General features: G+C 49.3%; 2 protein-coding genes across 2 annotated transcripts; both read right to left on the bottom strand.

The window, feature by feature from the left end:
• Window positions 1–1685: 1685 nt before the first annotated feature.
• Window positions 1686–5263, bottom strand: ONS95_013666 (uncharacterized protein). Its single transcript, XM_058507306.1, has 2 exons — window positions 4091–5263; window positions 1686–4022 (listed from the first exon to the last, which is right to left on the bottom strand). Exons 1-2 carry the CDS (start codon window positions 4179–4181, stop codon window positions 2629–2631), a joined length of 1485 nt encoding a protein of 494 aa, XP_058356475.1. The 5' UTR covers window positions 4182–5263; the 3' UTR covers window positions 1686–2628.
• Window positions 5264–6528: 1265 nt separating this feature from the next.
• On the bottom strand, window positions 6529–10766 carry ONS95_013665 (uncharacterized protein). Its single transcript, XM_058507305.1, has 4 exons — window positions 8070–10766; window positions 7587–8017; window positions 7436–7534; window positions 6529–7353 (listed from the first exon to the last, which is right to left on the bottom strand). The coding sequence occupies exons 1-2, from the start codon at window positions 8218–8220 to the stop codon at window positions 7740–7742; spliced, it is 429 nt and encodes a 142-aa protein (XP_058356474.1). The 5' UTR covers window positions 8221–10766; the 3' UTR covers window positions 6529–7353; window positions 7436–7534; window positions 7587–7739.
• Window positions 10767–14754: the final 3988 nt, after the last annotated feature.

Raw genomic sequence — 14754 nt, 5'->3', positions numbered from 1 at the left:
GTGCCATCTCTCACAGCAGCACCATGACCCGATTGTATTCGGCTATTGTACGCCTGGTCCGTTTATTCATCGACGAAGGCACTGTTTATATGCCCTCCCTGAGTCAAAAAACACTGCGACATTTTTCATCACTCGCTTAGTCACCCACTCACCGGACAGAGCAAGTAAACAACCCATAAATCAATTCACTCCAACCTTTGGGTTCCATGTAGAGCCAGAAATGAACAATCGACTTCCAGTATTGACTTCCAAGGACCATTATTCAAGTACAAAATCCCCCACCACCCACCTCAGTAGTCGTCTCCAGGAACCATCAGGGAAATACAGGAATGTGTCATGTGGTCTGGGAGCTGAGCTCTTGCAATTGTAAAGGCTGAGCCCAAACATGTTGTGAATAGATTGTATTCCACCTGGCTTAAAAACCCGTATCACCCTTTTAACCTTAAAGAAAAACAAGTCTCGATCTCGAAATTCTCAGGTGCTGGATTGAATCTTTCTTTCCAATCGTCGATTTACCATCCACTCTCTGTCATCAAGCTTGCTATCGCCATTCCTTCAAATTCCACATACTTCCCGCTCCCAACGCTTGAACTCCCTCATTCTCAACTCATAGCTCTCATTCTCTCCAAATTTTAACCTGTTTCTGATCTGAGTCCCTGAGGCTTCAGCACCCACCACGCTTCACCCATCGACGGGACACTACCTGTAGACCGCATCATCTTCGTCATTCTTCCCCTTGCCTTTGCTCTGCCATGACTTGGCTGGTCTGCAATTCTACAGAACAAAGGAGAAGGGTATATATACACCATAACCCAGGAACTCTCCAGCTCAGCCACGCAAGCATAACCTGACGTGACCCCACACCTACCTCACACAATCACGTGAGTTACCTAACCCATCCGCAGTCTCAGAGCAGACCATCTCCCTTCTTTTGCTTTCTCTTTCATATAAACGATAAATGCAGCCGAAGCTGAGATCACACAGATGAGACTTGCTGAACGACTCTCAAATCAAACGAACTTGGAACGGTAGGTGAGGAAGCGGTGCTACATATCCAATGCGATCAACTTATCAAGTGATCCTCTACCAACTGATCAACTAAGGTACTCTCACACTTAGCTAGGTACACGAACACTGAGTAAAATAAGACGAAAAAATACATGTTTAAATCTCCACATCTCTACGTCTCTACATCTCTACCGATCCCTATATAATAACCACAACAAAACACTGAGACGTCATGCCACACGTGAAAGAATCAACTGATAGCAGGCGAGGAAGGCGAGGAACGTACCTACCTACCTATCTGAACCTAGTCTTATGGCATAGCATATCCTGTAGTAGTGTAGTAGAGCACAAGGGAGTCGGAAGATTGAAGCTCATTTCCATTTCCCTGCTGTAAAAACGAGAAACGCTCATTTTCGACACGACAGAATGAATCTTGATCCTAAAGAGAGAGAGAGAGAGAGAGAGAGTGAGTGTGTCGTCAATCCGCGACAGGTAAGATACGATACGATACGATACAGTCGGTAGGTAGGTAGGTAGGTAGGTAGGTATCATGACAAGGAAAAACCAATATTTCACTTTGAGGGAGGAAGGAGGAAAGTAAAAAAAGCTTTCCAAAAACTAATAAAAGGCCGATTAGCCTTTCACAAATCACCAAGGATGCAATATCTCATATCAGTCATCTTCAAAAGCCTCTCGATTTCATAGTCTGCTAGCTACCTAGCTACCTACCTAGCTAGTACCTCCAACCAACCATCCATCCATCCATCCATCTATATTGTTGACAGATCAATGTTCATCATCCTAACACTACATAACCACAAACAGAGCACACAGACACACACACAGACAAAGCCCGCCCACCCTAAGGTATTCACAGCCATGATGCCAACCATCCATCTCATCTATTCATTCATCCATCCATTCATTCATCCACAGGCGAGTCCAGTAAAAAAAAACGCCAAACCAATGCATACATACATAAGCCAGGCCAGGCCAGGCCCAACCAAGAGCACGCGTCACATCATCATCATCTCATCTCAGCTCAGCTCAGCCATAGATACATACATCTCAGCCATAGACAGGTAGGTAGGTAGATAGATAGATAGATACATGACGCCAGCCCGCCATCCAGGCAGCCAGCCCGAGCTCGCCGGCTCGGTCCCGAGTCCATATTCCAAATCCCATTCAAATTGCCACCCAGAGACCCCCCAGAAAAATCTGATAATCCTACATTCTGTTGTGCTGATACGCATACAATCCAATCCGATCCAGTCCGAACCAGTCCGATCCGATAATTCGAGATCTTGTAATCCATTGATCGAGAAAGAGAACAAGAGAAGAAAAGAAGAAGAAAAAAAAAGAAAAAACGGGAACGCCGTGTTGCATGACACACATCTCCATTCCCATTCCCAGGCCAGACGCCGGGGATGAGAGAATAGGAAAAAGAAGAAGATAAAAAAGCAAATTGATATCAAAAAAACAGTTTGAACAGTTGTCGTCGCATCATTATATGTACTGCAAAGCAAAGCAGACAATTCCGTAGATCTCCCCATCCTCCTTATCGTCGTTAAAAAACTCGAGGAGGTCCAGGAGGTTAGGAGGAGAAGAAGTAAAACACCCTCACACCTCATCAATCCTACACACATCCCTAAACTCAGGATACTTATCCCCAAACGCCTTCTTCATACTCATATTCCCGATATCGCCCAGATGCCTCTCCAGCACAGGAGAGATCAACATGCGACCATTCTCAAACATCAGCGCCTTCATGGGATCCCAAGGGAAGTTGACCGTGAAGTTCTCGCTGTAATCCCGCTGGAACTCAGGCGTGTCGTACTTCTCCTGGTTCTCAATCACGCGATCCCGGAACTTGCCCCAGGGAGGGAGATCCATCCACGCGCAGTGCGGGATCATGAGCTGTGAGGGTCGGGGAGTCTGCCATTCGTGGAGATTGTTGTACGTGCTGTAGGAGGGGGAGATCTGCCATGCGATGAATCTGTACATGCACATGAAGGAGGCGACTTTTTCGGGGATGAGAGGGAAGCCGCGGGTGTTGAGGACGAGGGCGTATTTCTCCATGAGTTTGGTCATGGGCGAGGGTGTCTTCTCGGGTGGGCCGGGCTGGTTGAAGAGGATGTGGACGGAGGGGAAGGATGGCCCTACCAATTCCTCTCGGGCAGCCTCATTTGTTGCAAAGAGGTGTCGTTGGGCATGGATGACGCTGTGCATTAGTTGGTCTAGATAAGTGACGGGTGACTTCAACTTGGTAGACATCTGCCAGGAGTAGATTTGCGGCTGATTTTGCCAACATGTTGAGCTATAGGTTTGCTGGCTAACTACATCGCTGAAGCCAGACATCTGCATATCAGGGAAGCGTGAAGACTGCTGGTGGTGAGAGAAGGTTGGGTCGATTGGTGACCAGGCTGGGACAGACTTGGACATGGTCTGAGTGGTGGTCTGTGGACCTCCACCGTATGGGGCTGGACTACCCCAGCTCTCTGGTGTGTAGATTGAGCCCTCGTCATCATATCCCATAGATGAGGTTGTTGCTGGGTAGGAAGTGGTTGACGAGTATGCGCCATTAGAAGTTGGATTGTGCTGGTTGCTGCTCAACACAGGCAGATGTGACACAGGTTGAGGCCATGCGCAGGCGGCTGAGCCTGGCGCCCAGTCCAACTCGACCTTTTGAGGCACCATCAAATCATCTGGGAGGTCGGGAGGTGGTTGAACACCGAGGACTGGTGTGTGATGTCCAGTAATGGGTGTATGGTGTCCAGTAATCTGTGCCCGAAGCTTCTCAACCTCTTCCTCCAGCTCCCTGTTCCTCTTGAGGACTCTCTCAATGCTCCCAGCATGACTGCCTTGCTCCAACTCCTTTACCTTCCGCTCCAAATTCTCAATATGTTCCTTTGTTCTCTGTCGAATGTTCCGTTGCGCCTCTCGATCGTTGGCGCGCTTGCGTGCTAATTGGGCTTTACTGAGGTGTGTGACCGACCTCTTACCACCACGAGAACCTATGGCATATCGTCAACATCTGTAGTCAAGGGAAACGAGACGACAGGAGATGTCTAGCATAACATACCCTTCTTCCGCGGTTCTTCCTCGTCCATAGGAATGGGGCTGTTCGAGCTGTTGCTTGTCATGGCGGCTGTAATAGTTGATGTACTTGTCATGGCAATGAGTCGTGCGGCGACAGTGATGTGGAGGAGGAGGAAGAGGATAAAGAGGAGAGAGAGGTGGAGATATGGTATATGTCGTACTGAAGGTGGCCCAATTCCTACGCGTAAGACGGGGAATGTCCCACTGGCAGGGACGTGCTTCAGAGATGGATCTGAAATATGGGTCGAAGGTGGTCTAAAGTCTCCGCGTGATGAGGCTTTTCAAATATGGTATGCGGGGCAGGTTTGAAGATGGTCGAAGGAGTGGATACGAAGGAGTATATATCCCTCGAGAAGGTGGTGGAGGGAGAGGGATAGCTTAGGATGGCTTTGATGTTGTAAGAAACGCCGGGCAACGGTAACGGCGCGAGGCTCGCACATGTCGGGGATTTAGGGGTGACATGAATCAGGTCTGGAAAGTGAGGTTGATAGCTGTTAGTGTGGCTCTGGAATGGTGGTGTGGTGTGGTGTGGTGGAGGGAGCGAGGGAGGGAGGGAGGGAGCACCAGAGGCCGTGGCGTAGTGTTGGTGGTCAAGGAAGGTTAGGTTAGGAAGGTAAGGAAAGGTATGGAGGTATGGTATGGTATGGCATGGCAGGGCATGGTGGAGGTCCATCTTCGGGATCAGCAAATCTCATCATATCGGACCCGGACACTGCTCCCTCGCCCTTTCCGTAAGCGCCGTATCCCTCCTCACTCAGGCTCAGGCTCAGGCTCAGGCTCAGGCTCAGGCAGTCAGGGTGCAGCACTGCAGACATCGACAGAAGTTAGAAACCTGAAAGAAGCGTTTGGGACAGAAACGGCTAGGGCGGGGCGGGCAGGGACAGCTCTGGCTACGAGGCGGCGGCGTTAGACCCAGAGCCAAGGGCAAACGTAAGTACAGTACATGTACAGTAGTGTTTGCATGGGATGGGATCATGGGAGAGCGAGGAAGGGGAAGGGGAAGGGGAAGGGGATGAAGATGAAGCCACGACAGGGGGCCGATTTAGGTTCAACTCTAAGCACCTTAGCTGGGAAGAGAAGGGAGCTAGCTCGGTAAGTTCAGCCTTGATGGTCGAAGGTTGATTTGATTATTACTGTATTGTTGATGGGCGGATCCTGGATGTCGGTGTTTGAATAAATTTAGTACAGTACAGTAGTAAAGTAAGACAGAGATTTTGATGAGAATAATACCAGCGCAAGTTGTTGCTGCGCAACAAGGGCGAAGCCGTAAACTTCCTTCTCTTGCCTTAATTTTCGGCACTGTCTAGGCGAATTTTGGTAAAAGAGCCGACGGGCTGAATGGCACTGGGCAATCCAGTTCTGGATCATTGGTACTGTATTAGCTCGAGGGTGGAGGGTGGAGGGTGGAGGGTCGAGGGTGGCGTTGCTCAGAAGGCAGGGTCCAACAGGGGTGAGGAGAGGAGTATTGCACATCCATCCATCGACATGAACAAGGAGGAGAGGAGGAGAGGAGGAGGAGAAAACAACAAGACAGGGATGGCTTCGAGGCGAGCACAGCCAGGATGACATCCGAATGTAGCAATTCTTTCGGGTCCGGCTCATGCTGAAGATTGTGATTGTGAGATGATAATTCACCGACGTTCCTGCACCAACCCAACAGTCCCAGCTGGATGCACATCACACTGACTGAACTGAATGTCGGTATTTGCTAGCCGTATCGAGTCCTGCACTGGAAGAGGGGCCGCGGGGCAGGCAGAGCTAGCGCGGCGTGTGCCTGGAGCCAAGCCGAGCAAGCGTGCGTAAATTTACAACAGGAAGGCGGTGGGCTTCAGACTGTTTAGATCATCCCGGACCCTCGACTTCATGAGTCCATCCATTTCAAGTGCAAGTATTCTTCTGACGCCAGATCGCATCATTCCACGCCTTATCTTGCCCATGACTACAATGCCTACCATGCCATGCGACGCATCGAGAAAACCTGATACTGAGTGTCCAAATAAAGAGCCGGGATCATCATGAGCTTTCAAGCAGCACCGCAGCAGCAGCAGCAGGAAGTGACGAGAGGAGGAGTGTGGAAGATCTGGAAACGGCTGTCTCACCCTGGCCCTCCTGACGCACCCTCACCCTCACCCTCACCCTCACCCTCAACCCTGGCCTTCCCCACCTGTTGGCGCCCCACCAGGGCCACCACCCACTACTGCCTATCACAGCAAGCCAATCGTGTTGTTTGCCGATATTCTTCCTTAGCGCGCTTATTTATTGGCCCTTGGACAGCAGTGCAGATGAATTAAGGTTTGCCAAGGTCCCGCTAGGCCACAAAAAGATGCGGGGCCCACAAGCGAGCGACGAATGCCCAGGGCAGCTCTTCCCTTCCCTTTGCTTCTTCCCTTCCAAGACCTCGCTCGAGTCTTCCTCCTCTGCCACAGCACAGGACAGCGCAGCACAGCACAGCACAGCACAGCGCAGCACAGCACAGCACAGCACAGCGCAGCACCAGGCTTCGACTACTTCGTCACCCGAAGAAGCACCACTCCCCGTGCACTTAATCCTTCTCCTCTCCCATCCCATCCATCCACCAGTGATATTGAGCCGTCAACCCTTGATCCTCACCTACGATCCACACACCAACCTGACCTCCCTGGGCTTCATCTCACCATCGCCCATCGCACACCCAATCAGGCTCGCCAGTGGTCGCGAGGCTTCAAATAATGAGCGGTAAAGGACGGCAAATGACGGTGGGCTTGGGATGATGACGATGTGATCCATATCAGCTGTATTCATTCGATTTGCTGGACCAATTACAAGTGTAGCGGAGGATCTCATCACTCATAGGCGTGGCGAGGCTGTGGTTGATTGAAATTAATACTTGCCCGGTAGCGATGAACAACAATGCACAGCAATGCACAAGACGCTGAGGCATTATCCCTCGCTCTCTGCCGGATCTTCAACAGCAGGACACCAGCCCTACGACCGAGATCCACCTCATCTTCAACCCAATTTTCACCGCCTTACGAGTCGCATTGTTCTACCGTTTCGAGAACACTCTGAGGTAAAGCTAGACAAGGCCCTATTACCTCAGGCGCCATTCGCAGACTAAACATCAAACTGCCCAAAGTCCTGGCAGAGAGGCTGGTGTGAGCAAATTTCGTCGGTGCGCCCTACACATCTAACCTCACGATTGGTCCATAAGAACGCGTTTGAACTTTGGCGCCATGTGGAATGCGGTGTGCAAGGACTCGGAAAAGTCTTCGACATACTCGTCAGCCGGCGATAATAATTCGCTAAAGGTAGGCTGTGTTTCAAGGGCACGCGCCAGAATAGAACACACCGTCGAAGCCTCATGGATTAAGCTTGGACACTAGTCGACGACTAGAACACCCGTGGAAGAACTGCTAAGCTTCCAAAATCCAATTGCATTTCGCTTCAGCTTGATACCGTCAGAAATACTGCAGTACTCGTAAGGAGATCACGGATCATACAGAGGCCAAGCTTACACTCCCAGATGATGCTCATGATTCGTTGCGGACAGACCTCCGTTGATGTCGGACCACCAACTGTGCTCTCCCTTCATTAGATATGACTCGCGAACAAATCGCAACTAACAAACAAGTCGATACATAGGCCAATGCCTATTATTTGAGCATGTTGGCTCCAACTAGAGAATACCAAACAGCGGTTCCTTGAACTAATTTACAAGACTGGTCATGAGTTGACGCTTCAAGCCTTGTTTTCTTATACCTGGAGAGACCAAACAGCAACTCAGGACAACCATCCAAAGGATGCACGGACGGTTTCGAGTTCGAGCCGATATGTGCCTGGGTAATGGGGTTTCTACTGGAGTTCTTCGCCTTGTTGTGGAAGAAGTCTATCTCGAGATTTGGGATCTCGTTTGGTAGGAGAATTTGGCGGCCTGTATCTGATATCAGCACAGTCTCGTCCTGACTTGATGCAAGCACCCCTGCCTTCTCCACTGCTGCCTCTAAACATAACGCGCTTTCGGAAAATTCTTTGGACTAAATCCCAGGTACTCTGATGCCATGCCTGGTTGGTAGCCAAGGGCTTTGTGGCTGGTATTCTATGAGTTGATTTCCTGGTCACGATTTGACCTTGCATATTGGTTTCTGAAGGGAACTTTGGATAACTCAAAAATGCACACTCACTGCCAACCCCTTCACCGCAATTTGTCGAGACCGCGAGTTTGTTATGTCATTCAATCTGGTAGCCGCGCAAGGCGCCATAATTCATTCTCAGGGAGGAGGACATCGCGGGAAAAGAGGGTCATGTGCTCAGATCACACACTGGCTACGCAGGCCTTGTAGGTCTGAATCCTCGCGACGAGGAATACTTTATTTGAACGTTTGCCGAGGCGGGTATCGTCGGAGGAAACGACAGCAGGATCTTTTGAATGACATGAACGAAGAGTACTTCGAACAAGACGAAGGAATCTGCACAGGTCTTATACTCGAAGTACGCTGTGAGCTCAGTCGCTTGAATCATCCATACCCGAGGGTGACTTCCGCGCATTGGGGGTTGTGTCCTCAACAGCATATGCCTAAGGAGCCTCCTCCCCGAGGACTCGAGTCCAAGCTCACCAAAGCTTCGAGACGAAAGCAACAGTATTGCGGAATTCGGATCATTGATCTACCGCCAGAATCGGCCCTAGAAGAAGGTTATTTATGGCATCTCATGAGAGTTCTTCCACAGCAAAATCTTCCCGGAAGTTTATTTGAGTACCAAACTTGTTATTGGACGACGCCCCGAGACGAGCAACATGAACTCGCTTACTGTTGAAAGCATCGGCATCGGAATTCCATGAGACGGTCATGGGATGTCACGATTCAACTGGAACGATCCGCTTCGACACCATATGGGAATGAATGATGGAGTTGCGCCAAGGCAGGTGGGAACGAGGAGCCCTCCGCTCGTTTGAAAGGCTCCACATCACAGATCACTTCAGACTTTCGGTCCCGATAGCACGTACTGACCCCCTCGACGAGCCTCTCGGGTTTCTTTCCGCGACAGCAAAAGATTGTTCGGCTTTGTTCCGAGTTTCGAGCCTCGCAGGTCAGTCCAGCACAGCATCGCGACGTCTCAAACGCAAATCATCTCCAAGGTTTTCCGGTTATTCACTAGATTCGGACTTGGATAGTTATTGCTTACGCGATGTATGGGTCGCTTCTAAAACGAAAACACGGACGGCTCACAGCGATTTGGATTGGCTTCAACGATGCCATCATGCCATCTGGTGTCTTGCCAAAACGGAATGTTCTATCTCATCAATTACCCCAGGTTACATTACAGTAACTCGATCCACATACCCCGGCGATTCAGTTGCGGCGGTCGCGTCAACCTTCCATCGAAACTCAAAATTTCCAAGCTTGCGGCACTGGCACGATGTGCCGGGAACTGAAATTCTCAAGGTTTACGGATATTTTGCCGAGCCTCACGGGATTTGATTCAGGCCTTGACAACACCAAAAGCTCTAAACATCACCACATGGCAGATGCTAGATACATGGTTTCGTTTGCAATCCAAACTTGGCTCAGATTCGAATCAATTCCGAACGCCGAGCCAAAACCCAACCATTCCAAAGAATAAGTCTCATCCTGGCAACGGATCACGGCCCATGTAAACATTCCTTGCAAGTAAGCAGTGCCTTGTCTTTGCCTCATGCAAAGTTTTTCTAGAAGCCTTGCCGCAACTTTTTTTTTGGCTTGTGACGTTTCGACATGAGATGTACGAAAGGTACACCTTCGGAAACGATATTATGCTTCTCGTCAGTGAAATCCGAGCACTATGGGAGAAAGTCCTATGAGAACCTCAAGAAGATGTCATTGACGCCACCGGGCTGACTTTCCGGAATATACACAGAATCTCCAAGAACATGCCACCTTCGTCGTCATTTCTTTGTGCTTGGCAGTTAGCCATGGCTTTTTTCACTGCATCTTATCTGCGACACGCCTCGTGCGCGTTTCCCATGTCCAAGAACTGACCATACTACGCATCATGCGTTCTATGTTCTGCAGGTTGCTCAAAACTGATAGTTTTTGAGTTTAGCTTTCCTTGGTCCAACCATCATACTTTTCCCCACCTTTCCCCACCTACGACACCCACGAAACCCTGCCTCTCACTATGATGCCTGCACCATTAGTCGCCGCAACCGCGGGCGGCCCTGTGGTGATTATTGTACCCACAACTATTTCCATCCTTGGATAACTGTCTATTAAACTTTGAGACACCGGAAAAGCCGAAAATTTTGCAAATTGAATGAGCTTCCGTCTGTGTACATTGGAGATTTCCGCAATTTCGCTGTAGTTTCATTTCTCGAGTTCACCTCACTCCGCTACTTGTGAAGTTCAGCACAATGGATTCATTTGATGACCTCCTCAGGTCCATCACAGCAACCGCATGCCGCCCGGATATGTCCCCTGCTTGACAATGGTGGGTCGGATAATGAATATTCATCCGCAACCCAAGCCCTTGCAAGGAGACCGCCGACCAACGACATGAAAGCTTAATCGAACTCCAGTGCCATGGCTCGTCGCCCCACATCCCGAGTATCACCTGCACGGGTCGCCTATGTGGCAAACTAAGACCGAATTCGGAATATGAAAAATGAAATGCCAGCATATCGTTCTGTTATAAGGGTTTCAAGGAAGTGAAATTAGTGCTTCAAACCAAACATCCCAAAACTGAGACTCGGCCGACATTTTTATTGCCGAGCGCTTGAGCCTATTTTCGCATCATTGCCCGGACCGTTTTTTTCGTACTCGGCCGATATCCGAGTTTACCGAGCCGGCTTCCACACCATCTTGACTCAGTATTTTAGCCTCCGAAACCAGTATTTGAACCGTCTGTTTGCTAAGCACTAACTCCCGAGTCTCGAATGGCATAACGAATGGAAACCACCCACCAGAGAAGCAGAAGACGCGAAGAACGTTCTCAAACAGTCGCGCGAACTATTCGGAAAGACCATGCTGTGCCGCCCCCACTTGCCGAAGAAACGGCGACGGCGATATGTCTGATCTGGGAATTTTGCGATCGCTTAACCTAGTAGGCCATCGGCCATACTAAAGCATACCACCACCTTCTGAGCCGTGTCCCCTTTGGAGCTTTCAATTAGACAAGATCTTTTCCGTTCATCCATCCTCGCCTCGTCTTTTTTTTTTTCCTGAACGACGCGTCACATACTTCTTCGCCGATGGACCTCAATCGCCGATCAGGCGGTGGTTCTTCATCACACCACACTGATATGATCAGAAGCTCATACCGGATTGAAAGCGTCATTCATTCGACTAAGCAGCAGTTGGTTTCCACAATTTACGAAATGAGCAAGTAATCTCCAACTACCGACCCGCACGGATGTTTCCTACAGCCTAAATTTACAGTTTCAGTGTCCCATTATTCTCGATGCTGTGCTTTAGCGTCAGAACCAAAACTCGCCCGAGTTACTGTGGGTATGTGGCTTTTCTACCGCTTCTGGCACATGGCTCAGATCAAGCCACAACTACTACAAGCCGATGCAACTACAACACGGCTGGCTTTCGACCCCGTACAGTAGCAGCTAGCTGCAGATCGCACACCGTCACTACACAGTACTACTGTCTCCCGTAATGTGGTTGGCTGTCACGGCTCATAGACCGGTACTATTATTCGTCACGGGGTACTCGAGTACAGTCTGCTAAATCCGGAACTTCCACCTTTAACGCGCCGGAAGTTCCGGCTACCCCTCCCTGGTCCCCCGAAAGGGAAAATTTCCATCCCAAAAGATATAACCCCAGAAAAAGAAAGAAAAATTGTCCATGCTTAGCGTATTCGTGATTTGCAGCCGATCTCATTATTATTGTTTGAAGGTTTTCGGAACGGCATCCAGATGTGTTTTAGAGCAAGGCAAGCTCATGCTCATGCTCAAACTTCGTTCAGTACAGTACCGAGATCTCGTCATCGTCGTCTAGATAGACTAGATGCTGGTACTGTATTGTTTCCTCATTGGATGTTTAATCAGATGACTGACCCTTGTATACGAGTAGGGCTCAAATCTTCGCTCCGAAGATTTTCTTAATTCCTCAGTAGTCAGTTCCCTGTTCCATTTGGTTATCTGTAAACTCCACCGTCGTCCCCCTTCTTCCAAGCCAACGCTCAGGCGAGCCAGGATTTAGATTTAGGTGGTGGTTTTGTTGCTGGCTGACCTTTTAACTACTAGGCGCGAAGAAGTTTTCTCAAGTAAATTTACAGTAAACGCATCTCGTGCATGAAATGAAACTCAAATTGATGTGGTCATTGTCGATTTTTCATTCATTCATTCATATCTGTACTGGTACTGTATCTCAGTAGTCAAGATGGGGGAGGGGAGGGGAGTAATTCCAATTTTTCCGGCCGGTCAGCCAGATTCTCCTCGAATACATACACGGCACGGCTCGGTAGATCTCCGGATTGATTCTTGGGGGAGGGGGGTCATTCCAACTACTCAAATATTGCTGACGCCGAAGGAGGGGGGGGGGGCTCAGCTTGAATGGTAAAAATTCAAGTCGGTAGATGATATCGGGGTAGGTAATACTGGAAACGCTGTCGAACTAGGTCGGCATTAGCGACCTACTAGTGGGTTCTTCCGACCTAGTGAGCTAGTTTAGGTGTCTCACACCGCCACAGAAACCCTCAATCTCGACCTACTCTCATCCTCCGGAGGTATCACCTCACATCACCACCATTTCTTGCATGATCGTGTGGCAATGGGATATGCCGTTCGTTACATCGCTCGTGTCTGCCAACCTTTTCTTTTTCTTTTTGGGATTCCCTCCCTTCCTTCCTTCTATTGTATACTATTGCATTTTCCATTTACAATTCTAGTTCCCTTTCCCATTCCCATTCCTATTCCTATTCCTATTCCTATACAGTAGGTAAGTCCGATGCATGCATGCACATAACCTTCCCTTCTCTTCCCTTCCTTGTCTAGCTGAGACCACCCTCACTTGCATCCGTCGGGAAAGAGAGAGCACCAAACCAAACCAAACGTAAGGTGGAAGGGAAGTAGGTGGTGTAGGTGGGTGTAAGGCTACAGGCTCACAAACTCCCAGCAGAGCCAGACCAGTGCAGGAACTGCATTAGCAATTGCAGTTACAGTGCAGTGCAGTTGCAGTGCCGTGCCGTGCATACCGCCCGTCGCTCGCCTACCATCGCGTAGCCATAGCGAGGCATAGCGAGGCACATGAGAACTGAACTGAACTGAACCGAACTGAACTGAACTGGGTATTCCGCGGAGCATTCCATTCCACCACATGCCCTGCCTGCCTGAAATTTCGAGCAGAAAATGACCCCGTGACAAGCCAGCCTGGCAACATCAGGATGCAGCAATCAGGAAAATGGTTTTGTTATTGTGTTGGTTTGGTTTGTTTTGGTTTAGATTTTTTTTTTTTAGCCGAATTAGCGAAGTTGGCGGGCGGCAACCGCGCGATGTCGATGCGATGGCGCCCGCCCTCCCATATTGAATTGAAATTGAACGAAGGTTCGTTGACCGCCGCTTCGACTCTGCATTGTTTTGCGTATGCCTTCTGTTTACGTTTCATTCGGATTCGGATGTGTTTTTAGTTTGCCCAAAGAAATTGCTTGTGGTTTTTGGTTAGTTTTTGGGTTGGTTTATTTACAGTTTTTTTTTCTGGTCTGGTCTGGTCTGTTCTTTCTTTGGGTTTGGCGATTTTGGGGGGTTTATTCATGTTTCTGCGTTTCTGCTTTCTGCTTTTCTGGTTGCCCGTGATTCGAGCGGCGGTATTGGCGTTTGTTGTGAGGATTTTATTTTGGGGCGGCAGCGCGGCACGGGGAGGTTTCTTGGATGATTGGATGATTGGAGATTTGAATATTTAGCATCGGATAGGGGACTCGGATCGTTGTTTGTTTGTTTGCTTGACTTGGCTTGGCTCGGTTTACATTGGTGTATTGGTTGCGTTGAGTGGAATGGTTGCATTGCATTGCATTAGATTGGGCTGGACTGGATTGGACTGGACTGGATTGGAATGAACGGTGTACGGAAACAAGAGGAGACGGTGAGTTAGTGAGGGAGTGAGTGAGTGAGTTAGTGTGAGAGTGAGTCTTTTAATCATCATCAACATCATCTCGAGCTTGTGCTTGGTGACGTCTATGCTTCGGCCAGGCAGGCACCAGTGCCGATGAGTACTGTACTGTACTGTACTGTACTGTGCTATGCTGTCCGTAGAGAGAGAGAGAATGGCGAGGCAGGTTAGCACACGCGGTATGATATGGAAATGACTTGAGGGCGGGCTTGTTTACTGTCGCTAGCTAGCTACGTGTAGCTACTTGTAGCTGCATTCTTTGCTTATGGACTGCCCGCCCGAGGGAGGACGGTGAGCTGGATGACGTGTTTGGTGGTGGGTGGGTGAGGAGTGTGTACTGAGTTCTGAGGAGTGATGGGTGAGAGGTGAGATGAATATGCTGAACAGAGGGGTATGAGGTAAGTCTTGCCATCAGTTTATCTGTACGTATTTCGATGGCGAGGGGAGTTGATAGTGATATTCTACCGGTTCGGGTAGTTTGTTTTGTTTTGTTTTGATTTACTCCGTTTTGGGCCGGACTCTAGGTCGGTCGTTTAAATCGTCTCGTCTCTATGTACTCTTTTACATATCTACGTACTGACAC

This window comes from Cadophora gregata (assembly GCF_030347475.1).
Source record: "Cadophora gregata isolate MNR1 chromosome Unknown scaffold_8, whole genome shotgun sequence".
Taxonomy (NCBI): Eukaryota; Fungi; Ascomycota; class Leotiomycetes; order Helotiales; family Ploettnerulaceae; genus Cadophora; species Cadophora gregata.
Note: the sequence above shows the minus strand (reverse complement) of the source record. Positions and strands in the feature narration are given on the sequence as shown.

What these genes read in the sequence shown, in the direction of transcription:
- ONS95_013666 (XM_058507306.1), bottom strand. Translation starts at nt 4,181, where the DNA reads ATGACAAGTACATCAACTATTACAGCCGCCATGACAAGCAACAGCTCG. An exon ending in GGAAGAACCGCGGAAGAAGG is followed by an intron (nt 4,023 to 4,090) that starts GTATGTTATGCT and finishes GATATGCCATAG; the next exon opens with GTTCTCGTGGTGGTAAGAGG.
- ONS95_013665 (XM_058507305.1), bottom strand. Translation starts at nt 8,220, where the DNA reads ATGCAAGGTCAAATCGTGACCAGGAAATCAACTCATAGAATACCAGCC. An exon ending in TAGAGGCAGCAGTGGAGAAG is followed by an intron (nt 8,018 to 8,069) that starts GCAGGGGTGCTT and finishes TATCAGATACAG; the next exon opens with GCCGCCAAATTCTCCTACCA.